Here is a 26,061-nt window from a genome sequence, read left to right as displayed (position 1 = left end):
GTAAAAATAACAAAAATAATGTATATAAATAAAAATCCATTAAAAGCACAAAACAATGTCTGGCACTTTTATGAGAAAAAGCTGTGAACATTAAAAAATGTATAACACACACAAGCTTTTATCTTTAAATTAAAAAACACTCGTTTTGCATCCTTAATCTAAAACTAGTTTTAACTTTCTCCAAAACACACTATTTGTTTCAGCCAATTTGCATTAGTTCTACACAAAACTTTTAGCATCTATCTTTCATACAGGAAAGACCCACAATGTGTAAGCTGTATCCTGAGTTTTCAGACTGATAAAGCACAATTTATAATATTAAGATGATAATTTGCCCACAAATATAAATTGGTAACTCAGATATTTTTGACTGTCTTCTAATTTTCTGGTTCACTCATTAAATAAATGATACATCTCCATAAAGAAAATCAAGTTTATACCCAGAGTAGATTATTTTCTGTCTATACTGGATATAAAAGTTAAGTTTTAAATGGAACATAAAATTGAAGAAAACAATCTTTATCTCCGCATTCTTAAAAGGATATTAAGAATATATATAGTCTGCATTTTCAAAATACCAGTATCTTTTTAAAATTCAAGTTAGAAAGATTAACTGTACACAGTCCCAATTTTATGTAAGAAGCACAAAGCCCTTTTTGGAATGGCATGATAAATTAACAGGGATATTCTTTTTCATAAAATCATGTTCCCTTGGTAACATTTTTTTGGTTTATATTTTAAATAAATATGTTAGCGCTGAAAAACCTTAAACATCAGTGCCTCTAAGTAATGCAGAATTTCAACTAAACGATATTATTATCCCACTTGAGAATCTGAATTTATCATATTATATAGCCCTTTGTTCTCTCCTAAATCAAGCATGCTAAAAAAAAAAAGCAGACTATGAAGAAACAAAATAAGAAGACTAAATAGAAAATATAACTGCATGCAACATGTTACTCTGTTTTATAGAAATGGATGTAACAATGCATTCTTTCCTAAGCTACATTCAAGAAGATTGGGCTGTCTTCCCCAAATGCATTACCCCCCACAGAAATATTTTCCAATTAAGTAGAAACGTTTCTAACAGTACTGGGGTAACATACATTAAGCCTAACATTTCTGTAAGACAACTAGTTGTTGAGAGGAGTATGTACTTGTGACCAAAATGGTGTCACCCAGCAACTTCTGTGGTAAATTTTAGATGGACCACAATCAGCAGGCAGTGTTTTATGCTATGTGGTTATACTCTAAGTCCAAGAATATGAGAGCTTAATCAGAGTTTTTAATGTTACAAAACCAAGGGAAAATATTCTCCTGCAATAATTTCCCCAGTAGAATGGTATCTAATTTATCAAACTCAGCAATCAGTGTGCAAAGATGAATGAAATTCGTATTTCAGATCTTATTTATATCACACCTTTTCAGTATTTTATAGAAATAAACCCAAATGTCCTTTAAGCTTACAAAAGGGTCCTCAGCAGACACCTGAGTAATAAAACACTTATGTTTGTACAGGTTAAAGACAGAAATGAGTCAATTACTAAACACTAATTTGTCTTCACTCAAAACTACTGGTAAGAGGAAAATGGGCATATGGGGAAGGAATTAGCCAGATCGGCCAAAACATCCAGATAATTTCTCAGTCCTTTGACGGTCACTTTGCCTGTGTAAACAGAGTCCAGGGTTAAATAAAAAGGCTTGAACAGGGGAAACAATACGGATCATAACCCTTCCCCCATTTTTTATCCTAATGAATGCTGTCTTCTTAAATTGTCGCAACATTTGGCCGCTTTCTTTGGATTTTTCCTGCATATACTCCTAAAAATAGAACAAAACTAGTATTATTTCTCAATGTTAGTTTTTCTGAAATAATACCATTTAATGAGTGCTCTCTATGTACCAGGCACTGAGTTAAGCAAAACACATTATAACATGAAATCCTTATGTAAAATAATCGTGAGGTAGAAATTACTACTATTTTAAGGATAATACAACTGAGACATAGGAGAGTAAGTCAGTTATATCAATAACAAAGCTAGAAGTAGAAACTCTGAGACCCCAACTCCCCCTGATTTGTTGTTTTACTGAACCATTTGCGCTACTGCCTCCTACTCTGCTTTAATTAGTAGTTTCTGAATTTCACTATAAACTCTTAAGTCAAGCACAAGACATCAAATGAACAAATACATTTTAAAACAGGAGATCAGATTGTAATTTAGTTTGTAAAAACTATAAAACAGTTTAACTGCTTTGCAACAAACTAACACCTTAGAAATTCAACTTCAGTCTGAGTATGATATTCATCACTGTAACAAAAATGAATTTTCTACAAAATGCTTAATAAAATGTTTGTTCTCCATGCAGATCAAATCAAAGCATAGTTTCAAATTTGTTTGAAACATAACGCAGGCCATTAAAAATCTAAGCAGGAATGAAGAATCTTTTCAAGAGCAACTATGGATCTCTGTGTTGAGATTCATAGTTGGAACTTTAATCAGTCATATCCCCAATTTTCAGTTTATGTAAAAGAATAAAATTCTTAGTCTTTCTCAATTGTCTAAATATGTCTTCATGTATAAATAAATTTTTAGAAAAAATAGAAAACTGTTCATACTTGTTTAGATACTTATTATGACATTAATTTAAGGGTTAAGTACATTTGTATTAGTAATTACAATGCAGTGCAATTAAACCATAGTAGTTCTACATACTGAACTTCATTGTATATATTAACTGCAATGACTTCCTAGTCATCCTTCATACTGTTGAGTATTACTACACAGAGACGGTAGTTGCTATTTTGCATATAGGTTCACAAGTGACAAATAGTGGAGATGAAATGCATGAGAAAAGAATATGGAGAGTAGTCACTGTGGCAATAGATAGTATTAGGCAAGGCAATACTAATTCCTCAATGATTTGCCAACTAGCTAGGATTTACCACAATACAGACACTAACATGGGGAAAAAGTTGAAAATGTCTTAAAATTTCAGATAACTTCACAAGTAACAGATATGGTGTATGGTCTGAGTTCTTCCAAATGGTCATCTTTCAAACCAGCTGGTTCTGACTACCTCTGGAATAAGCAGGATTTTCAACTTTGTAATCCCCTTTAAAACAACTCCATTGACTATCACTCACAGTGACCTCCAAAAGATGACCTTTTAAATTATCCTCTATATATTCAACATTATAAATTAAATTCACTATATACATCAAAAGGTCAGCAATCAACTCAAAGCTGTGATCAATATCTTATTCCTTCTTTGAACTTATGTGAACAAATGGTGATAACATGACAAAAATTTATGTTGCTTGTTCCCTTCTAATTTGGAGGAAATCACTTAGTAATAAAAGCTCTAAAACATGACTACTTATATGTTAATGGGAAGATTAGAATTGATTAAAAGATTTAATCTTTACTGCCTGGTGATTAGGTTTCTTTTAAATGTTTAGAAAGCAGTATAGTTAAAGCAAAGCATTTCAAAAGTATTTTTAATAGATCACATAATTTTTGGTGACTTTATCATAGTGTCTTAACAAAAGATACCTAAAAAATATTAAAACATTAGCTTAAAAGTTCTGCATTATAATTTGTCTTCTTGCCACCATAAATAGAATTTTAAAATACATTTTTTAGTTTAGACCTTAAATAATTCTCAAGTAATGAACATATAGAGAAATTTAGCTCAGCCTTTTTACTTAATCTTAAAAGATTAAGACTTTACCCCTTCCCACCTGGCATATTCATATGTGATCTTGTGGTCAGAAGGAGAAAGTTTTCCTCTTATGTGCAGATACAAATATCCCTGGGTGATACACTTCCCCAAAGCTGAACAGACATGCACAGATTTAGGCATCAGATCATTATATTTTACTCATTTATAAAAACTTTTCTGAATTAAGTATGTATAATTCTACAAACTTTTTCAGATTAAAAAATACATAGTTTCCATGGTATTATTACAGAAATCAAGATTGGAACCACAGTTTTACTAAGATCTCCTGACTGCCACAAAAATACTAGCACAAATGATCACTACGAGGAATGACGGTGCATATCCCAAAATATGGTGGCAAGGAAAGACAACACCTCCCACTTGCACGGCCTGTGTTAAGGGCAGCTTGTGCACGTCTTTCTATTGAATGGGCTTCAGAAACTCATTTGCTACACACCTGAAACAGGCGCTCTGTTAGGCACTCTGCTCTGTGAAGACTTCTGTCTATTTTGCACAACCCCCTTCACTGAGGTCTTAGGGGTTCTAATTGAATATAAAAAAAGTAATAAGTCACTTGCATTAAGGTCTAAATGTTCAACATCCAAAAAAAGCAACCATAATGCATCAACTGTTCAAAGCACAAATAAGCTTGAAAAGAATTTGAGTCCCATGCATGTGCGCAGCAAGGAAGCTAAACTTTTGCTTCAGCAAGAGACTATAACCATGGCTTACGCTTTGTTGAAGAATCACTTTGGTGACGCTGAGCTTACTATGTAGATGTTTACAATTCTTAATGAGCAAAATGGTATGAAATGAAAAGTAAAAGCATGCCAACATAAGATGATAATTAAAATATAATACACAACAGTACACCAAAGTGTTATCTCTGATCAAAACTTTAAAAGATCTTTTTAATGCATTAAAAAAAAACACAATTGAAAATAGTTTCCCTTTATGTAAAGAGTGCTAAATTATTTTTCCCTTTCAAAGCTAATCTTGATTTGACTATTTTTAAATACCCGTATGTTGCAGTCTTACCCTTGTCTACTCAGTAGCCTATGAACAGGTGCATTCTGTCCTTGGTTTGGCTGAAGGACTCTATTAACAAAGTAAATAAAAAATTAATTCAATAGGATAAATTCAGTTTTCCCCCCATTTTCTTTCAATAGCTGAAAGATGGTAACAGTGAGGCCTATGCAATGATTTGGCCTCTGTGCAATGCACAATGCAGAGCAAACGGATGAAAGCGTATTAATAGAGTACTTATTTGCTCACCAAGAGCCCAAACCTTAGTTTTTTATCAGGAAAGAGATGTCTAGTGTAAGTATTAATCCTGTATTTTTAGATAATGTATTTATATACTTTACAAAGCCAATTTTCCTTTTCAAACATCTGAGAGACAAAACATCACTCTTGTAAGAGCAGAAAATAGGTCAGAAACATTAAGCTAGCTTTCTACGGTTTTTAAATAAGTAGCAAAGACGCCTTGGACTGCAGACTGAACTCAGGCCATATGGGGCTCACATTTCCACCAGAGAGAGCATGTCCTACAGAAAGCTCCAGGAACATCCGGCCTGACATGTGACCAACTACACGATCGGGTGTTACTATGGATTCTGACTCTGTGATCCTCCAACTCAGCAGGGAGAGATTTACTGATATAAAGCAGAATAAAGCCAACAAAAAGCAGGCTTTGGATTTATAAAATTTTCTTTTCCTTAAAAATTAAAAAATAACCTCTCACTGAGACTAAGTGATTTTTCTCACCTTGTTTCAGAAGGGTTTTGTTTAACCAGAAATTTCTTATTTGGCATTCCCATTTCTGCAGCTCTAACACAATATAAAAATAAGGACACACAAATAATGTATTTAGAAAGGGGGAAAACACATGCTTACAAATGTGATACGGGATGACAGAAACAAATCATCATTTCAGAGTTGGTGACTAAAAAACATACTAAACATACTGAAGACTAGTTTCAAGAAAGACTTTTAACAGCATACTTATTAGGATAGTCTTTGCATTAAGTTCCCCCTTCATGAAGACTTTAGACTATAAGAAAATGAATACATTCAAAAGATACAAAATTAACACTGAATATAAGGATTAACTATTTTAAGATTATTTAATTAGCTATCAGTTATACAAATTGAACCTTAACAAATTCATTTATCTAAAAAGGACATCAGATTTTACCACCTGATTTTAATAAAATTCTTTATATAAAGTGATTTCTATCACCTCAGTTGCAGAAAGTTAACTATTCGCTTTACTTCGAATTTGAATACACAACAACAGATGATTAAAAAGTAACTGGCTTGATAATAAATTAAAATGTAACAAGACACGAAAAAACTTACTTCATGTACTTCTTCCTATCGAGAGACTTCTGCGTTGCAGCTGAAAGAGCCACTCGGGGACTTCTCACTTTATCCTTCAAAACACAAAAGTAACATGGAGCTCTAGGGGTACCAGTAAAACCACTAAATTATACTACAGGGTGATCTCAGATTGAAACAGCTTCTCTTACAAGAATTTTGAACTTTCACTTAGTCTTCATAATTGAAGCAGTCTTATTTTTTTATATAATATACAAAATATGTGTTCATCAACTGTTATGTTATTGGTAAGGGTTCTGGTCAACAGTAGGCTACCAGTAGTTAAGTTATTGGGGAGTCAAAACTTACACTCAGATTTTTTATTGTGGGGCACCCCTAATCCCCTGCGTTGTTCAAGGAGCAACTGTATTTCAAATTAATTTGGAACATGTTTTCTAACTCTGATTTCCAAAAGAGGCAAAATGTACTTGATAGTTCCAGGGAAATTCAATCAGGAACAACTAACAGTTTTCCATAAGCCATCCAAGCAACATTCATGCTTAAACCTAAAATCTAATCACAAAATAGTATATAATTCTTTTACCAATTTCTTTTAAATCTGTCCACAGATTTAAATATTACTGGTAATCTTGGGAACTACCTGTGTTTAAGAATTGTGGGAAGGGTACTAAAGTCAATAAAGAATGATATTTAGCATCAATTACTCCAAACCCAGAGGAACTTCATTGTGGGGTATAATTATGGATGGATAGATAGGTTGATCGATCTATCAATTGATCTGTCTGTCTCTGGATCCTGCTAATACCTGGTCTTTGGCCCTGGTTCCTGGCACAAGGTCCCTAAAACTCTTGTAATCCCCTGAGTTACAGGAGTGCAGGAGCATCTTTTGTTCTAATATTTGCCCTTTGACCTCAGTTTCTTTCACAGAGCTCAGAAATCCCTTGGAATTTCCTGGGTGATAGAAGCATCTTTTGTTCTAACAACACAACTTTTGATGGGCTCTGGATGAGGGCTGGTCACCAGAAAGGCCAAGCATGATTACAACCTTACTTTCAGCCTCACCTCCTATCCTCCAGGGACAGGACAGGGACTGGAGATCCAGTTAATAATGATCATGCCTACATGATGAAGCTTCCATAAATACCCTAACATATGGGGTTCAGAGAGCTTCCAGGTTAGTAAACACATCCACATGCCAGGAAGGTGGCACACACCAACTCCACAGGGACAGAAGCTCCTGCTCTCAGGACCCTTCCGGACCTCGCCCTATGCATTTCTCCATCTGGCTGTTCACCTGTATCTGTTATTATATTGTTTATTATATAAAAACCATAAAACCATAAATATAAGCAAGTGTTTCCCTGAGTTCTGTGAGCCATTCTAGAAAAATTTTCAAACCCAAGGAGGGAGACATGGGAATCCCAGTTTATGGCCAGTTGGGCAGAAGTACAGGCAACAAATGGAACTTGAGACCAGCATCTGAAGTGGGGGCAGTCTTAAAAGACTGCATCCTTAACTTGTAGGATGTGACAGTAACTTCAGGTAGACAGTATCAGAACTGAACTGAATGGTAGAACAGCCAGCTGGCATCAGAGAACTGGCGTGGAGGGAAAACCCCACACACCTGGTATCAGAAGTATTTTGTGAGCATGAAAGAGACAGAGTTGTTTTTTTCACTCACTAATTTAAAAGTCACGTAACATACCATTTGCCTGAGCATTTTCTCCTTGCGAGCTTCTCGGTCATGATGGAGAATAGACATCCTCTCAGCTGCGCCCATCACAAAGAATATGTCATGAATACCATACAGGGCAGCCCGCAGCTAAGTTCAAAAAAAGGAAATATTATTCCCATTTAAAAATGTGAGGTTAGAGTTTAGTCATATTACGTACACTCTTATTTAGAGAAAAAGGTTAAAGCTTTAATTGAAACCTATTTTCAGTGGCTCAGTGAAGGGAGGGAAATCAAACATTTCCATTCCCTAAAAGCCTTCAGGACACATGAGTTACCTGAGCGAGCACTCTTTCCTGAAGAGAAGCATCTTGTGCTGAAACAACTCCTCTCTTTAATGGTGCTTCCGACTGGAAACTTCTTATGAATTCCATAGTATCCTGAAAGAAGAAATGCTCCTTCAAAAACCAATTTTCTAGAAAGATTTCATGGTTACTGGAGTTTCCTTTTGCTCTGTTTCTCAATCAATTCAAAATTATTAAGAACACAAATAAAACTATTACACCCTACGTCAAATAGCATTGATTTTAAAGTGAGACAAAAATACACAAACTACTTCATTTACCTATTTTTAAAAATTATCTGAATGAGATTAATCAATTTCTAAAACAGCCTATATTATAATGACCAAAAGAATTTTTTGATCTGCCAAAGTTCTGAACTAATTTGTCCACTTTGTCACAACACTGATAGAAACTGAGACAGAAATGAAATACAATTTATACAATCTTACTTTTACAGTTTGTCGAAGTTGTTTCAGCTTATCTGTCTGCATAAGCCTACGAGTAAGAAATCCTTTTGCTACTGCAGTTATTTTGTTAAATTTTGCTTGTACTTCTGGGCTGAAAACCTAGAAGAAATAAGATAGACACAATATTTTAATAATCTGAGCATTATACTCAAAGATTGTTTTTCTTAATCTATTACAATGAACTAAATTCTTCTATATGTGTTTGCTCTGTGGAATTTAATCTCTGATAAAAGCTAAGCTTTTGCCGTATGGCAAAAATATCTACGGCTCATTGGTACAACCTAAGATAATTTAGCTCCTTAAAAAAAGACAGACAGACAGACAGACATGCATGCATATATCATTAAGTTTGCCCACCTGAGACCATTTAGTTTTGGCCCTTCCAAAAGGCCTTGTTACTGAGAGTGTGGCCAAACCACTAGGTGATGATCCCCAGAGGTAGAATGGTACGTCCTTTGCAGAACCAAAGCTATGTTGCAGGGCAGAACTTGTGAAACCTTGAGAAATATACATACAGTATTATACTTGATGTCAAATAATCAGAATACACAGAACATCCAAATAAACATGGCATTCATTAAGAATAACAACCCCTCTGAAACTGATCCACATACAGACAAAATATGTATGGACTTTAAGCTTATGCACCAGATGGACCTTTTCAACACAAACAGCATCTCAGGATAATTGAAGATGTGAAGATAAGCTCTTATTGGGACTGGGGAATTAGATGTAATTCAAGATCACTCAGGAGATAGTAAACTGTGTTTTCACTTGAAGACTATCACCTGCTGCATGAATGAACAAAGACTGGGCTCTGAGTCAAATTTCCTTATATTTCCCTTGCTAAGGTGGCTTTTCTCATGAACACCTGCTCACTGGTCTTTGATCTTCCACTAGCATTTCATTTTTTTACCAGTTACTAAGCAGCTGGCAAACGGCAGTAGGTTGGATATGAAATTACTTATAGAAAGGAGCTTTCATTTTAAAGCATGAGAAATAAAATATCTTACTATAGGATAATTTTTTCAAATGGAAAAGGATTTTTAAGTATTTACCAGAACTATTTGAATGTGAAGTATGGAGTGAGTCCACTTGAGACAGCATTGTTTCTAGCAAACCAGAGTCACTTATCTTTCTCCATTCTAAGTCCACAGCATTGTTCATGTCCAATTCAGAGGCTTCCGCCGTAATCACCTTCTTCTCTTTTAACATTTTCTCCTGTTCTTCTATTTCCTGTAGATTAATGGTTTACTTTTTTTTTACTTTTTTTATTGAGTTATAGTCATTTTACAATGTTGTGTCAAATTCCAGTGTAGAGCACAATTTTTCAGTTATACATGAACATACATACATTCATTGCCACATTCTCTTTCACTGTGAGCCACCACAAGATCCTGTATATATTTCCCTGTGCTACACAGTACAATCTTGTTCATCTATTCTACATTTTGAAATCCCAGTCCGTTCCCAGCCCCCATCCCCCTGGCAACCACAAGTTTGTATTCTATGTCGATTAATGGATTATTATAACATGGTAGATCTTTTCTTTAATTATATCCCCAAATAGTATCATTTTAGGCTTAGCTAAAAGTATCTAAAATTACCAGCAAATTATTATTTCAGGTTTTTCTCCCTCAAATAAAATTGACAATCTATTTAACTGATTTTAAAACGATGTATTAAGTATAATCATCTTAAAACAACTGTCCTTGCTCTTACAAGATACTCTTACAGAATGCGTATTTCAGCATCTGCTTATAAAATATCTCTTAAAAATATCAGAAGTTTTGAATCAATGGTTCAGTAAAGTATCCTTTTGACAAAGTATGCATTTATTTTTAGATAAGGATCTAAATATTTAAATGTGAAATAAAAATGCTATCCATGTATCAAAATCAATGACCACCTTAGATTAAGATACACAAGGGAAACAATTACAAGTATCCTATACGTGACCCAAATTCATAGACTAACCCCAGCTCAATTCCACTCACCAGCCCTATACCCCTAAATTTTAATTCCTCACCTTCTGCAGTCTTTCCTGCTCCCTCTCCTGCTCAGCTATGAGTAGTGACAACTGCTGGGCATGCTGCTCTTCTAGCCTCTTCCGCATTTCTTCAAAAGCTAACATCTTGCTTTTTAATATCTCCTCGCCTTCTGAAAAGAAACATGTCCCCTCAAATTTAGAAAATGTACTAATATCTGATGCTTTACACCATCAATTTAAATTATGCTTCTGACCAGAGTATTCCTAAATCTGACATAGTACAATCAAGATACAGACAGGCCCCCATTTTGAACCACATTCTTTCACCACTCCTCTCGTTTCATGCCACCAAACAAAGGTCTGTATCTCATCACCCTGACCCACCCATTCAGCAGATCCCACCACGATCTGGAGGAGCCAAGACTATGTGTCCATGTTCCATCAAGACTCTCCTTGCTCCAATGGACTTAACCATGTGGTTGTCATATGCATCTCACCTCTATTTATTCTTTTGATTCTTGTCTTTCTCCAGGACCTCTGATATTGTAGCTTGTAGTCTTGCTTTGATTTTTTTTTTAAATAAATGTTGCTTTGATAGTGTAAAGCTTCTCAGCTTAAGGTTCCAAAAAAGACCAGATATTAAAATTCCAGATAGTCTAATTACTAACTAAAAATTTTATTAACATTATGACTATGCAACTTACTGAACAGAACGTGGTGATACACTTTGAAACGTGAAATGCCAAGTATTACACAGACGTAGCACATATATATTCAGGGATCCACTATAATTCAACTAAATTCAAAGAATCATTCTTCCCAAATATAGAGTCAATGATTTTCATTGAAGACAAGCACATTATATTTGTCCTACCTGCTATGGTATTCCATTAATTTGTTCCTAAATACAATTTTATTCAGCTACAACAATCTGCATTTGTTCATGTGTAATTTTTTATAGGCAAGGGGGGCTGAAAAAGCAGTAGAATTGTAACTTTCAGCAAGAGAAGACAAAGCTCCTCCACTCAACAACTCAGCCGACAGCAGGAGTCCATGCAGTTTTACCTTAAAAACTTTTTAAACGCGTGCCTGACCTGGGCTCCCTCCCTGGGAGGTGTGCCCTCGGGAGGCACACCAAGCTGGGGGCAGCTCTTGGCACACAGCACTGCCTCCCTTGCCCACTCTGACAGCAACCCAGCTGCCTCCACGATTAGCCTCATGGCACATGCACTGGCCTTGCTCCCATGAAAGGACTGCCAGGGATCGCCACCCACTTGGTTCTGTGTATTTTTGGTACTCGCTGAGACAACCATGAGCCTGGCATGTCGTCCGCTAGGAGAATCCAAGCTGGCTCCCCACGTATCAGCTGTTGCTTTTGTTAAGAGTTCTAATAAAGTCACACAGGTGTTAAGTGGTCTGCCCCAAGCCAACCCTGTTTTTCCCATAAACCTTGTTATTTTTAAGTGTGCAATTTTAGGGTTAGTGTGAAATTTTTTTCAAGAGGATATATAACAAATTAGAGTTGAAATGTCTGTGTCTAAGAACTTAGTTTACTTGATTTATATGTCTTCCATATCAGTAATGAGGAATTATAAACCATGGCAACAAAGTAAGGAGTAATGAAGAAGACATGTTTGAACAAGCTGCTATGAATATAACACTAGGTGCAACAGAAAGAAATGTGAAATAAATTTTCATCAATAAAGACACCATTCTTGAAGCACTACTCAGAGAGCCTTATTTGTGATATTTTCTCTAATAATTTGATGTTACAGTGTTTACTGAAGGGCCAAGGACATGAAGATCTCATTTCAAATGAAAGGACAAACTGATGAAAATATTAGAAGCCACAGTCCAAAAGGAAGACATCAGAGCAATACAATGGATGAAAATTGTAAGTGATGTTTCATGCAAGAACTTTTTCCTCCAGTTATTAACAATATTCTCTATAATACCAAGTGGACTGAGAGAATCATAATTCAAATAAGAAAATACTTTAAGAAAGCCTATCGAATGGCAATAAACTGTAGCTAATCATGCACGCTGACAAATGAAATTAAGTACCCTGATGAATAGAAGACAATTATTACTCTGCAAACTGTCAGTTAACAGTATACAAGAGAGATGCCACCTGCTTGGCAGATACTAAACACTTGGAAACTTTCTTACCTTTGGAACTACTTTCTATCATTTTATTCTTGTTGATGTAGACAGGTCCCTTAGGGTATCTTTTTTCCAGCAAATGTTGCCTTTCCTGTTCAGCTATTCCAGCTGTTAAGACATAAGGGCAGTTTTCTTTTTGCAAATTGTCAATATCTAAATCAAGTCTCCGTTTAACTTTCTCAAAACTGTTATCCAAAAACTGTTCACTTCCACAGGACACTGTAGGGGTGTCCATCTGCTGTCTGGTATTCTGGTTTTGCATCAGTAAAGGAGATGGGTTTTTCACATCGTAAGACTTATTCAGCTCCACTGGTAAACTGCAGGAGTTTTTCTCTAGCACGCTGGCTGACGTGAGTCCACTCACAGTTCCAAAGTTTTGACCCGTTATACACTGACTGGTGGCATATGGCTCGTGCAATCTCTGCACTGCAGAACATGCACTGTCCATGCTGTGTGGTCCTCTCCCATCAGATGCTGGCTGGCCTTCCGCCACAGCAAGTCCATGGATAACTTTATTTTCTAATTGATTTCCTGAAGATTGACATACCTGATTTGATTTACCTAAAACCATTTCCTGTATGGCTTCAGATGTATTTTTGCTGACATAAACCTTGCTTGAACAAACTCCTGCTAAATCAGTTGGTAACTTTGGCACAGTTTCAGGTACGTGTGCTTTTTCATCAGTATCTTGAACAACTAAGTCTACTGTCTGTTCTTTACTTTTAGGACTTAATTCATAAGCATTTATTGGGTTATTTATAAGTATATGACATGCTGATGAAGGCCTTGAACGCCTTCGATGCATTTTAGGACTCAGGCTTGGCTCTGGGCTAGGTAATTTGGCATATGAACCAGTAAGACTTTTGATAACATTATTTTCAGTAACAAAAGTGGGAATGCCTTTAAAATCAGAATCAGGCTCTAAAGCAGTGGAATAGCCAGACCGTACAGGTATATCCACTTTAGAAAAGCTACCTAAAACTGATGTATTCACACTGCTTGCTTGAGTGGAAGCACCTTGGAGAAGAACATTGGATTTATTAAGGCTTGGTTTGTCAGGAATAACTGAACCACAGAGTTTGCCTATCAACGGGGCCTTCTCCTTTACACAGTCAGCCACTTTAACAGCATCGTTCTCTCTGTCTGATTGACTCTCATTAACACTCCTCTTTGTGCTACTTCTCAGACTGCGCCTAGATTGCTCTCTTTCTATGTATTCCTTTGACTTTTTCATCAGGTTCTGAAGACTCATTACGTAGGGATCCAGAGTAACTTCTTCCAAAAGTGATGGATCCTGTTCTTCATTGGTTGGAAAGAGGCCAGCAGAAGTAAGTGTCTCTTGTGCAGCAGCTGAGGAGGTCTTCACAGAAGCTTCATTTTCTGCATGGCTAGTATTTGAATTATCACATTGCTTCAGAGAATTAAATTCTTCTGAGTCCCTAGCTAAGTCTATCCCATTAGATTTAAATTGGTCCTCATTATTCGATGGTAAAATTCCAGTTTCCTTTTCAAACCTTCCTAAAGCAGAGTGTTCAGTAGGGCTTGGCAAGATATTTGGAAATGTAGCAGGAACATTCAAGTTTCTAACTTCTGAATTAGAGTAAATGGTTTCAGTCTCCCACTGATCAAAATCACTGGCATTAGGTGCTTTCCTAACCTGAAAAAGGAAATTTAAAAATTAATACATCATCAGTACACAAAAAGTCTTTGATTTCATTGTTTTCTGAAGTAAAAGTGAAATTAAAGATCCAAAGTTCTAATATTTGAAAACACAAACAAAAACTAAGATGACCTTTTTTATGATAGTCTGTGTCACTTGGAGCTCAAATTACTATAAAAAGCATCTACTGGTCATCCCAGCCTCTCTATTAAAATATTCAAAGGAAAAAAATAAATTATCTATCTGATGCAAATATAAACGTACATCCATGCATATGTACATATATACACATATATTCATATATCCATTGCAATTTAGTCTTGGAATAGAAACATTTTCCTTCACTTTCTTCTAGTTATGTTATTAACATCACCAATTGCTCCTCCTATGAGAACTATCATCTAAGGCTAACAATGTATAAGATAAATAGCAAATAATTAAATTTCTTACATTAAGGATTCTTCTTTAAACAAGGACTAACTTGCCAGGATATTGATTAAGCAAAAATAATTCAGTACTAAGATTCTGCCTCCCATATGCTCACTTCAAATTTTAACTAAAATCCTTCTATATGATGAGACAAATTTGTAGTAAATAATAGCTCAGCACGGCAAAGCAAAAAACAAACAAACAAAAAGAACCAAAAACTTCAACTTAAAACCCAATTCATTAAACCAAATTTCAATTTCATTAACTAATGATCATTTAAAACAGCAACCCAGTAATGAGTTTTGAACAAGCAAAATAAGTTAAAAATTTGATGAAGATGAGAACAACTGTATACACAAGAGATCCAACAGAAAAAAATAAAATTACATTTTATATCTAAATAATGCAAAAGAACAAAAAGTGAACTAGGATGGTTTCTAAAGATTATACAAGCATATACGAAACTGGGAAAAACCACTATCATATTATCAGATGAATACAGACTCCATAATCCTGAATTTGAAAAGATTTTTAGGTTGTTTTATATGTGTTTTTTTTTTTCCTAGACGATATGGCACTGCTGTTTTACCTTACAAATCCCAAGACATGCCATGGTTTCCAGGTACTATGCAATAAACAGTACAACAAGGTCGACTTAGTCACAAGCTCAGGATCAAAATAAAACAAAAAGGATACATATTCATGACACATGCTCATGGGTTTAAGTAAAATAAATCATTTCCTCAAAATAGCTAAACGTTTTACATTTGTGATATTCAGCATCTACGCTTTTTGCACATCACTAGAATGAGCCTTTGGTTAGACGATTTAAATAACAATCCCAAAAAATCTATCATAGAATCACAGGTTTTAGAGGCAAAACAGACCTTAGAAATATATTTGTATTATATAAAATTTCTCCATCTGCATAATTAGCTCATTACTCCACAGTTCAACATTACACATGTTCTATTAAGCAAAGAAAGTTTTCAGACTCAACAATAATCTTATTAGTGGTTTATTTGATACATCCCTCAATGGACCAAAAATGATATGCCATTTTTGTTACAAAAATAGGAAATATCTAGTAAATTAAAAAAAAAAAACTGTTACTGTGCTACTCATTATATTTTTTAAACTCAATATGAGCAGCAATTATACTTTACAAATTAAAATCTACTACCTACAGAGAAATGAAGGTAGCAGTTAGTGGAAAATATCCTGAGGTTCATTGTACATAAATTATTTAGTATGAATTACACAAACCACAAACCCCTAAGATTATTTTAAAAAATTAAAAGATACAACCAGCAAAACAGTGCTATATATGACCAAAACTGTTTTATCTGATTCGTTTTTTTCCTTTTTAGTATAATATGATTCAGACCTTAAAACAAATTGCTTATACAAATTTAAATTAAGTTAAATAAAAATAATTGCAAAAGTATAGACGTGTTATTTAAATAGTTTCAATTTGTATCTAAGATGCATCTAGGCAGTTCTAGTTATGTAACCTAAATTGCATTTTTGTGTCTAAGAGCAGCATTTTCACCTAAAAAAATTGGGGGCAGTTATTTACTTTAGCAGAGAATGAGAATAAAGTCATTGAGTCAATAGTCTGATTAGTTCAGAGGTAAACTACAATAGCCAATTCTATCATTTTGCCACTGAGAATTCAATGTTTTTAGAGTCATAAGACACAGACAATAAGCGACTATATTCAGTGTATGGGTCCATTGTCTAAGTACCCTCCGATTCAAGTACTGGGCATCACTAACAAGCTAGTGAATTTTCTTTGGAGTAACTGAAATGGAATATCACAAATTACAAAGCTTCTCAAACATAAAAGTATATTAGTAATTAACTAGTAAGACAAATTTGTTTCTGAAGAATTATCACTGATGCTTAATCCATGAATTCTTAATTATAATTTCAAGAGCTTAAATTACACACCTGAACATTTTCAAGAATCTCCTGGACACGAGTCAGTAAAGCTTTCTTCCTATTGACCTGCTTTCTTGCTTCTACATCAAGTGCTTTCTGCTTTTCTTGTTGCATTTCCTTCCTTTTCTCACTATTAAGCTGAAAAACATAAATATGTAATTACTTCTCATAAATATAAAAATATCATAAAATCAGGAAGTTTTGAACCAGAGTGATTAAAAACGTGTGCAACAGGTAAAATCATCTCCAGTGAGAGAAACCTGAGCAGTGGTTGGGGGGATGATTGGGAGGGCATAGGTGAGGTCTTTCTATGGTGATGAAAACGTTCTGTGCGGGTGTGAGTTATAAATGGATGCCATGTATCGGAACTCATGGAACTTGAACACTTAAAATCTGTACATTTCACTGTGAGTAAATTACTTTCAATTTAAAAAAAATTAAAAGAAAGGAAAAAACTGTTCATTTATCAAATGCTCTGAAATGAAAGAAAATTAACCCTTTGGCAACTGCTGAGCTTTTCATTTGGTGATATCTACTTCACTGGGTCAGATTCTTCAATTTCTAATCCTCTGGTTAGTATACATTTTACCTCTTTGCTACCTCAAGAAAATGCTCCAAGGTTTAATGATAAAAGAAACAGATAATGTTTTATTTGCCTACAAAATCAGAACACATATTTGGTTCCATGTCATTATAACCTCCAATAAAAATATAATGTACCTAAAAAACTGAAAGCTTCTAAGCATTATATCTTTTTATAGTGGATTTAAATCTTCATTATTAAGTCCTGGGAAGTTTAGTCACTATGTTAAGGAGTCAAGACTTATTTTAGACTTAAGCAAATGGAAAACATTTCATAAAAAATTGTTTCAAAGTTGCAATATTCAACTATCAAGTACAACATAAAAACATGAACTAAGGTCCATAAACATTAGATTTTGCTTATAAATAAGTAACTGAAAAGTCATAGACCCTAAACAAGGCTTAAGATATTTTGGCAAATACATAATAAACTAATCAAGCAATATGTCATCAAGTAGCTGATAAAATGTTTCAAAATTTTTTCTTATTTGCATGGTACCAAGAATCATTCCACAGTTTACTTGCTAATCAAAAATAAAAAAGAAAATGTATACCTTTAAAGAGTCATCTAGCAAGTCATCACTGTAAAAGCAAGTGTTCAAAATAAACGTCACTAATAGAGGAACAACTACACATTATGTAATTTCTGATTTAATTTAATATGAAGTATATGGCATCATCTCCAAAGAATTCTTGCTAAAAATGTTTAACCCAACTCTAACCAAACTGGTAGACTAATTTCCACTTTAGAGGGACTAGAGGGCAAGCTAACTATCACCATGAGGAAACAATTAGACAAATCCAAAATGTAAGACATTTTATGAGATCTCTTTAAAACTTCACTATCAAAAAAAAACCAATTTTTTAAAGAGGTAGAGGAACTATTCTAGATCAAAGTGATTAAAAAAACATAACAAGCAAGTGCTGTTGTGAACTCTGACTGGATCCAGCTAAGGAAAAAAAGGCTATAAAAGGTATTTTGAGCATAAATGGAGAAATATGAATATGGACAGAATATTAGATGCTATTAAAATTATTATTAATTTTCTTAAGGTATTATATGGTATTGGGTTTATGTGGGAGAATATCTTTATTTTTGGAATATTATACCAAAATATTTAGGGGAGAAGCATTATGTATCTGCAATTTTCAAATGACTCAGCAATAAAATTTAAAAGTATATATGTGTATATGTATGTGTGTGTATATATATATGTATATATACACAAAGATTCTTAAGCACAATAAAGCAAAGGTGGGAAAAATGTTAAAAATTATTGAATGTAAACGGTAGATACATGGGTAGTCAACACACTATCCTTTCAACTTTTCTGTATGGTTGAAAATTTCATTACAAAAAGTTGGCAGAAAATATTGATCTTTTAAATCCCGTCATACAAAAAAATACATTTAAAACTCTCTTTCAATAATATGAGTTTTCTGACTTAAAATAAAGCCACATACATTTATAAAATATTCAATCAGCATCACAGGGTATACAATGAAAAGTGTGTCTGCCCTCTCATCCTACATTCCCTCACTTCTCCCCAGAGGGAAAATACAATTTCCTTATTTAAAAACCCAAGTAGTTAACATATACTGAGTACCTCCCATGATCTAGATGGTGTTCTAAGCATTTTAAATGTATTAAATCCTTTTATCATTTTAAATGTATTAAATCATTTAATCCTCAAAATAACCCTATGAGATAGGCACTATTTTTAATCCTCACTTAACAAATAAAGACTATGGATCTACAGGTAAGTGGCAGAGCAATGATTTGAATCCAGGCCAGGAGAATCCAGAGTCAGGCTTTTAACCACTACCCTGCATGCCTCTGAAAGCGCGCTGTGTTCCCTGATTTACGGTAACTTGTGAAGATCCTTCCATGCCCACACATTAAGGTCTACTGTACTCATTTTAATGGCACGTATGTAAGTCTATAAAATGGACCACAGTTAGTTAAACTAGTCCACTAGTGATGGACATTTAGGTTGTTTGTCAAATCCTTTGCTTTTTTAAACAATATTACTATAACCTTACACATAGTGCTTTGGGAGCATGGATGAGTATATTTGGAAGGTATTTCCCAAAATGGAACGGCTGAGTCAAAGGTTAGATACACTTACAAATTCTGACACACTACCAAATTGCTCTCCAAAAAATAAAATCAACTGATCCTCTTAGCAAAAGTGCATTTTCAGTGCCTCTTTCCCACAACCTAGTAGTACAAGGTCCTATCAGATCTTTGCCAATCTAATTGGTAAAAAACACCAACTCATTTGTATTTCTTTATTCATGCCTAAGGGCTACGGATCTTTTTGATGTTTATAAGCCTTCATTTTGTTTTACTGTGAAGTACCTTAGTGATTCACTATCTAAAAAAAAAATTATTTAAAATCAAAGAATATTTACCAGTGGAGAAAGCACAGCCACTCCATGGAAGCGAATGAGTGAGATGCTTTCAGACTGGACAGGTAGAAAGCTCTCTGTGGGTAGTGATGCTTCTTGGAGTCTGGCAAGACTTCTCTCACAAAATTTCTCATACTCCTCCATCTTCCCACAATCACACTACAGGAAAGGAAAAAAAGCCCATTTTAAACAAAAATAGATCTTAATTTATTTGGCAAATTTGGAGGGCATTGAAATATTCCTAGAATTCTTAATTCCTAGAACTGGCATTCCCAGAATTGTTTCACTGATCAGGAGCTAAATCTTGGGTATAAGAAAACATCTCAAGACCCTCCCCAGTTAAACCTTGCTTCATATATTAAATATTTCTGAAGATTTATATGTAAATCAATCCTTAAATATGGTTAATTTAGAAAAGTACTAAAATTCAGCATTGAAACCTTCTGAAAAGAAAGTTTTATACCACCTAACTTAACTTCAGATTGTAAAACAGAATGTTATTTTTTCTTTAGCAGGACTTATCTACACAGCACAAGAAAAACTAAATAATACAAAGGTAGGAATGCTTTTGTAGCCAAAAAAAGAGCTAGTTAAATAAAACAGGATATTCACTTCAAAAGTTCTTTTTGTACCATGGAGTTCAAAGTCTAGTACTTGCATATCTTAAGAATATAACTTGACTCCATAATAACTAGACAAATCAGTTAAAGGTGGAAAACAGAGAATCTATTGGCTCTCATATTAATTCTAGTTTATTGTTGAAAAGTGGAACCATCACAAACTACTTAAAAACCATCAGCTCAGTAATTTTACAATTTCTAGGTAATTGTGATGGTGGCTATGAAAACACAAGGAAACCATGAAAGCTTAGCCACCATAATCATTCATCTAGCAAGCGTTAAACATTTGATTGCCTGTTTCCACAGCATTATGTCTGGTATTATTTCCTGTAAATAAGCAAGGCAAAATAAGAGAGGTATCAGCAGACTCATAACCAACAAGGATATGAACTGTGGAAACAGAAAAACTAACACAATAACATTCCTTTAAGTATTCATTTTAAAACAATTAACAAAGAAAAAGAGAGAGGGAAGGGAAAGTCAATTCAAGACTTAGGATATGCAAAGATGAAATAAGACAGAATATGATACCGTCCTAAGCCTCAAGGTACTTAAAAATTTAGTACGCTAAAGTATCAAGGACAAACAGTAGGGCAATTAGAAATGAAGAAAAAGCATACTCAAAACTACAATTAGATTATGAAAAAATAAGATATATTGCCACTTTTGACCAACTGGTAGTCTTATTAATAGCAAAACGTCTTGCTACCATTCCATCAATTTTAATTATTGCTATGTTCAATTTATGCAAAGTAAGTTTAAATTCAAAGAAACAGCTCTCTAGAGTGTAAATGAGATTATTTTTCAAATTTATATTCATAAAACAAGCAAAAGTAAAAAACAAAACAACACCTTACTGAATGGTCTCATTATTTTAGTCTAGACTTGAACCCACACCATATCTTAACAACCAAAATAGGCAGAAGCTAAAATGTTAGAGAAATTCAAATGACCCATTTCTACTAAAATACTTCAAATTATTTTTTAACACAACCCATCATCCAGCGTTACCAGAAACATAAACAGATTACTCATACAATTAATGTAATATACTTCCAGTGGATACACAAGCAGAGCATGGAGGGTCTGGGAAATTTAAGGAAATAAAATGTCTCTATGGCAATAGTTTTGTATCTTTCAACATCATCATATAGATATGCCTCATTGCTTCAGAAAGTTAGATTCACATCCCTTAAACAGTACATGTTTGTCAGACATATTGCAGACATATAGCAATATATTATTATTACAGCACAACTTATGGCTCATGACAATGCATTAAACATCCAAATACAAGTCTAATATGATGATTATGCAAATTACCAAGTGACCCGAGAACATGGCTGGATCCTTCTTATCTTTAGTCTCAGCTTGGATGTCCCCTCTTCCGAGAGGCCGTCCCTGATAATCCCATCTAAATTAACCCTGCGTCATCTACTATCACATTACCCTGCTGTTTCCCAATTTTCATAGCACTTACCACTATCTGAAATTATCTTGTTTATTTCCTTGGTTTTTGTCTGTCTTCCTCCACCAAAATGTAAGCTCCATAAGCAGCAGTACCTTCTCAGTCTTGCTCACCACTAAATCCCCATTACATAGGACAGTGTCTGCACACAGTAGGCACTGGATAAAAATATTGAATAAATAAATTAGGATAATTAGCTCAAACAATAATGTAAACCAGAAAAAAGAAGACAGTGGACCATATAGCAAAGAAGCTAGCAAAGAATAGAATTTAAAGAATAGTAGTTTCACGGATGACCCTATTCTCAGAAAAACCTGGTACCTCTGAACTGCAAAGGCAACCATTTAAAAAGCGAGCATCTGCATCCTATATAATTAAGCAAGAGGGCACTTCGTTTCTCACGCCACAATTACCTCTGTCAGCAGGGTTTTATTTTAAGGGAACTTTGACAACAAGGCCACTCCAACCACAAATCTACTGCCCCATACTTTACCATCAGGCATTACTGGTCCACTTGAATTAATAATTTGTTGGCTGCATCAAGTTCAGGCATGCCTTGTCTTCTCCGTGTAGACCATGCCCCTCCTACAAATGAGCCTCTTTGCAAACCCCATAGACTCATGGCTCTGCTACCTGCTCCTTATCAGAGCTCTATCAGAAATGTAACTGAAAGGAATGGTAAAAGTAACACAGAACACATCTTGCCTTGTTTTCAGATCCTAGCTGGCTGTTTACCCATCAGTCCTCCCAAAGACATAAACATCTTGTAGAGGCAATAAAGGGGGAAAATGTTTCTCATTCAGGCACATACTAGCTGTCTGTTCTTGGCAATTCACTTACCATCTCTGTGCCTCAGTTTCCTCATTTGTAAAATAGGGATAATCAGCACATCTGTCTCAAAGAGAGTCTGTGAGAATTCAAGGAACTAACACACGTATGGCAATCACTATACTACCGGACAAGCAGAAAGTATCAATAGATGGGAGCGGCTTTTATTACGAAGACGATGGAGATGATTTTGATTTTTTTTTCAACCATTTAAAAAGCGTTTATAAGCTCCTGGAGGACAACGTCAGTGTTTGGTTCCTGGTAAGATTCAAATTTAACTTTAAAACATGGTAAAGGGGACAACAGCTTCCTCATCTTGCTGTGTCAGACCCCTCCCCATTAAATCAGTCGCTAGGGGCCTGCCATTTGCCTAAATTGGGGTAGGGAATTAGGATTATAACGAGACAGAACCAAAGGATGGGAACCACCTAGCAGCATCAGGGGCAATGAAGAGAATTTGCTTTTTTATCCTCACGCTTATGCCCCTAGAGAGTCGCAAAGGCAGAGTAAACAGCACTCCTAGGACCTTTGGTTGGTGGTAACTGGCGTTCAGAAATGGCCAGTGCACACCCTGGGGACGCTTCCCTCGCGAGAAAAGCGGCCTAAACAGTTTTATCAACAGGAGGTGGTTCCTCGGCTCTGACCCCAGCTTATTTACCGGGGACCCTCTGCCCTCACCCCAGCGCCCCAGGCCCACCTCCCCCAGCTCCTCTGATAAGGCTCCATCCTGAGGGCCCACCAGGCGGTGCCTGCATCCGAGCATCACCTCGGCATCCGATGCCACCGATCCCCCGGGCACCTGCCTCGGCACACTCGCTCCTTTCCAGGGTCTCGAGGCCCGGCGGCCCCGCACCTGCACTCGGGTTCCGTCCAGAGCCCGCCTTCAGCCCCTCAGCGCGCCAATTCCGCCCGCCCTTCTGCCTCGCAGCCGGGACCCGCTGAGTCAAGCCCCTTCTCACGCAAGCACCTGATCTCCCACGGCCGCAGGAGCTTTCCTCCCCTCGCTCCGGGCCTTGGCAGGAAGCAAACGGCTCAATTGGTACTGACTGAGAGCAGCTCGGTCCGCCGCCGCCTTCTCCTCCTCCTCCCCGCCATATTACGGGTCTCCGGCGGCAACGCGGGCTCCTGGCAACCGTCGCCGCCACCGCCGCCTAGACTCCTCCTCTCAGGGACGGCATTTCCGGTGGTTGCTTCCCGGGCCGTTAGAGCGGTTGGGACTCCAGAAAACTACAATCCCCGAGGTGCTTTGCGCTCCTGGGTAGGCCTCCCCGCCCAGCGATGGAGAGCGTAGTGCTTACCGACGACGCGATGCACGCTGGGAGGCGTAGTCTTTACTTCAACCTCTCAAATGGTTGTTTATTGCATTAGGAAAGCTTCTCAAGTCTGAAGGTCCGTGAAGTGATCCTTGAAGTTGCTGTTTTTCACTTATCTGTATAGAGAAAGCTTCTTTCTGTATAGTCGTTGGAATACATACAACAGTCACCAAAACTTTTTTCTTTGTAAATAAAAAATTACTGAATCCTAGATGCCAACTTCAAACTTAACATATCCCTACCCTTTTGCAAATTAATGGGAATATACATTGGAAAAAGGACGATACCAGGTTCAAGTTGGCAGGAAAAGCGCAGAATGTTTTGCCAAGGTTCTGTATTGAAACATGTTACCAGCTTTCCAAAATATGATTTAGTAGCTAGCCCCTTTCCATTTCCTAGATTGGCCTTACTCTCTGTCTCTTACTGACCCTCTTTCCCGTGCCGATTTTCGCATATGTAAAATAGGAGTTTTAAAAGTGCCTATCACAAGGGTCGTTGTAAGGAACAACTCAGATAATTCTTGCAGTTCTTGTACAGAAGCCCCACTAAAAGGGAGCAGGACCCTGTAGCACCCTCCCAACTCAGCCCCACAACCCCTGCCTCTCCTTTATACAAAAGCTGAAGTCTCTCAGGCCTCCAGAAATCTACTAGAGCAGGCAGAAAGCATCAGAAAACAGGATGAAGAACTCGGCTGGCAAATGCCCAGTGTCTTAATTACCCTGTTAGCCCTGCTTATTTATTGGGCCATTTTTAGTTCAAGTACTTTCCTGCTTCATTTCAAATCATCTCCAGCAGTATCAAAATAAGACTCTGCTGCTCCACGGATGGAAACCTATCCCAGGGTCAGATTACCTAGATTTAGAAAAAATAGAAAGAGACTTCGCCTCTCTCTCTATGCCCCTGTACAGCAGGAAGAGGCTACAGAAGATAGAGACGACTGTTCATTTTCCCAAAAAGATTCTTGGATATGAAGTCTCTCAGGGGGCAGTTGAGAAAGGTGGTTAGTCAGACTTACTGACCCTGCCTAATTAACAACAAGGGAAAGGAAGTACCTAGCTGATGAAAAGGCAGGACATTTCTTTTATCCCACAGATGGCTCCTTAAAATCCAAGGACATACCCCAGTTCTTCTCCTTTGTTCCCTCCTAGTTTCTGCTAATTGCTTTTTGTGTCAGGGCTGAGCTCTGAGGGAGGAAGGAGCCTGTAGCAGAAAGTAATTAACACCACTACCGGAATGAAGACAACAATGTTAGAGCCTTATAATAAAAGACCCTGCTGCCTGCTCAGGAGCTGGAGATGTCTCCACTGGCCATCTTGGCTGATAGTTCCCCACTGGAGCACTTCCTTTCCCAGCTCAAGAGCCTTTCTTTCCTTCTCTCTGCTCAAGCCCTTTCCTACCATTTCCCCTTCTGAGCAATAAAGTGGCTGTTCACTTCGTCCCTCTGCATGAATTCTTTCACAGCCAGCGGCAAGGACCCACACTTTGGTGGGCTTCCTAATTTAGGGGTCCCTCTCTCTGCTAACACCACTATTAGCCCTTAGTGGGAGGAGAAGTGGAAAATTCATGGCTTAAAACTGAGGTGGCACGATACCAGTCCTGACTCTGCCATTGTCGGCTCACTTCACTTCTCCTGGCCTCAGTTTCCTCATCTATAAAATAAGGAAATTATTAAAATCCCATCTAGCTTTATGATCTAATTGTGCTGCCAGCTAAAAATTGACACTTGCCACCTGCCTCTACAAGGATTGAATCATATTGACACTTGCTATCTACCTCTGCTTGGATTAAATCACAAGCCACTGCAGCCGCTGACCTCCAACACTCCCTGCAAGGTGTTCAGGGTGGAAATCAGGAATGAGGCATTCTGTGCTATGGGAAAACTGGCAGAAAAGGCCTCCAGATAGATATTTTCAGAAGATTTTATGAGCCCAAATTCTTGAGTGTCTTCATATCTAGAAAAGCACTAAAGTCATTAACGGTGACATCAGCTCCCTTTTGAGTGGCAACAAGTCTCTGCCTAAATTTGTGCTTGACTGCACGTGTGCCCCTTCACTAACATCATATATAATACTGACCTTCCCCTCTAGCTCTTCCGAGCAGTTTCTCA

General features: G+C 36.4%; 1 protein-coding gene across 9 annotated transcripts; it reads right to left on the bottom strand.

The window, feature by feature from the left end:
• Window positions 1-884: 884 nt before the first annotated feature.
• Window positions 885-23,846, bottom strand: CCP110 (centriolar coiled-coil protein 110). 9 transcript variants are annotated; one of them, XM_031433124.2, is made up of 16 exons: window positions 23,609-23,846; window positions 21,826-21,971; window positions 19,729-19,884; window positions 16,741-16,869; window positions 12,705-14,355; window positions 10,575-10,705; window positions 9,604-9,781; window positions 8,903-9,042; window positions 8,528-8,644; window positions 8,073-8,174; window positions 7,769-7,885; window positions 6,085-6,158; window positions 5,491-5,553; window positions 4,762-4,821; window positions 4,181-4,266; window positions 885-1,821 (listed from the first exon to the last, which is right to left on the bottom strand). In XM_031433124.2, the coding sequence occupies exons 3-16, from the start codon at window positions 19,867-19,869 to the stop codon at window positions 1,769-1,771; spliced, it is 3,042 nt and encodes a 1,013-aa protein (XP_031288984.1). In that variant the 5' UTR covers window positions 19,870-19,884; window positions 21,826-21,971; window positions 23,609-23,846; the 3' UTR covers window positions 885-1,768. The 9 variants fall into 9 exon arrangements, with proteins under 9 accessions (XP_031288984.1, XP_031288985.1, XP_064334551.1 ...); XM_031433125.2 differs by having other exon boundaries at window positions 23,689-23,846; XM_064478481.1 differs by lacking the exon at window positions 23,609-23,846 and adding an exon at window positions 23,445-23,596.
• Between the last annotated feature and the right edge of the window lie 2,215 nt (window positions 23,847-26,061).

This window comes from Camelus dromedarius, chromosome 24, assembly GCF_036321535.1.
Source record: "Camelus dromedarius isolate mCamDro1 chromosome 24, mCamDro1.pat, whole genome shotgun sequence".
Taxonomy (NCBI): domain Eukaryota; kingdom Metazoa; phylum Chordata; class Mammalia; order Artiodactyla; family Camelidae; genus Camelus; species Camelus dromedarius.
This window is presented reverse-complemented; position numbering and strand designations above follow the sequence as displayed.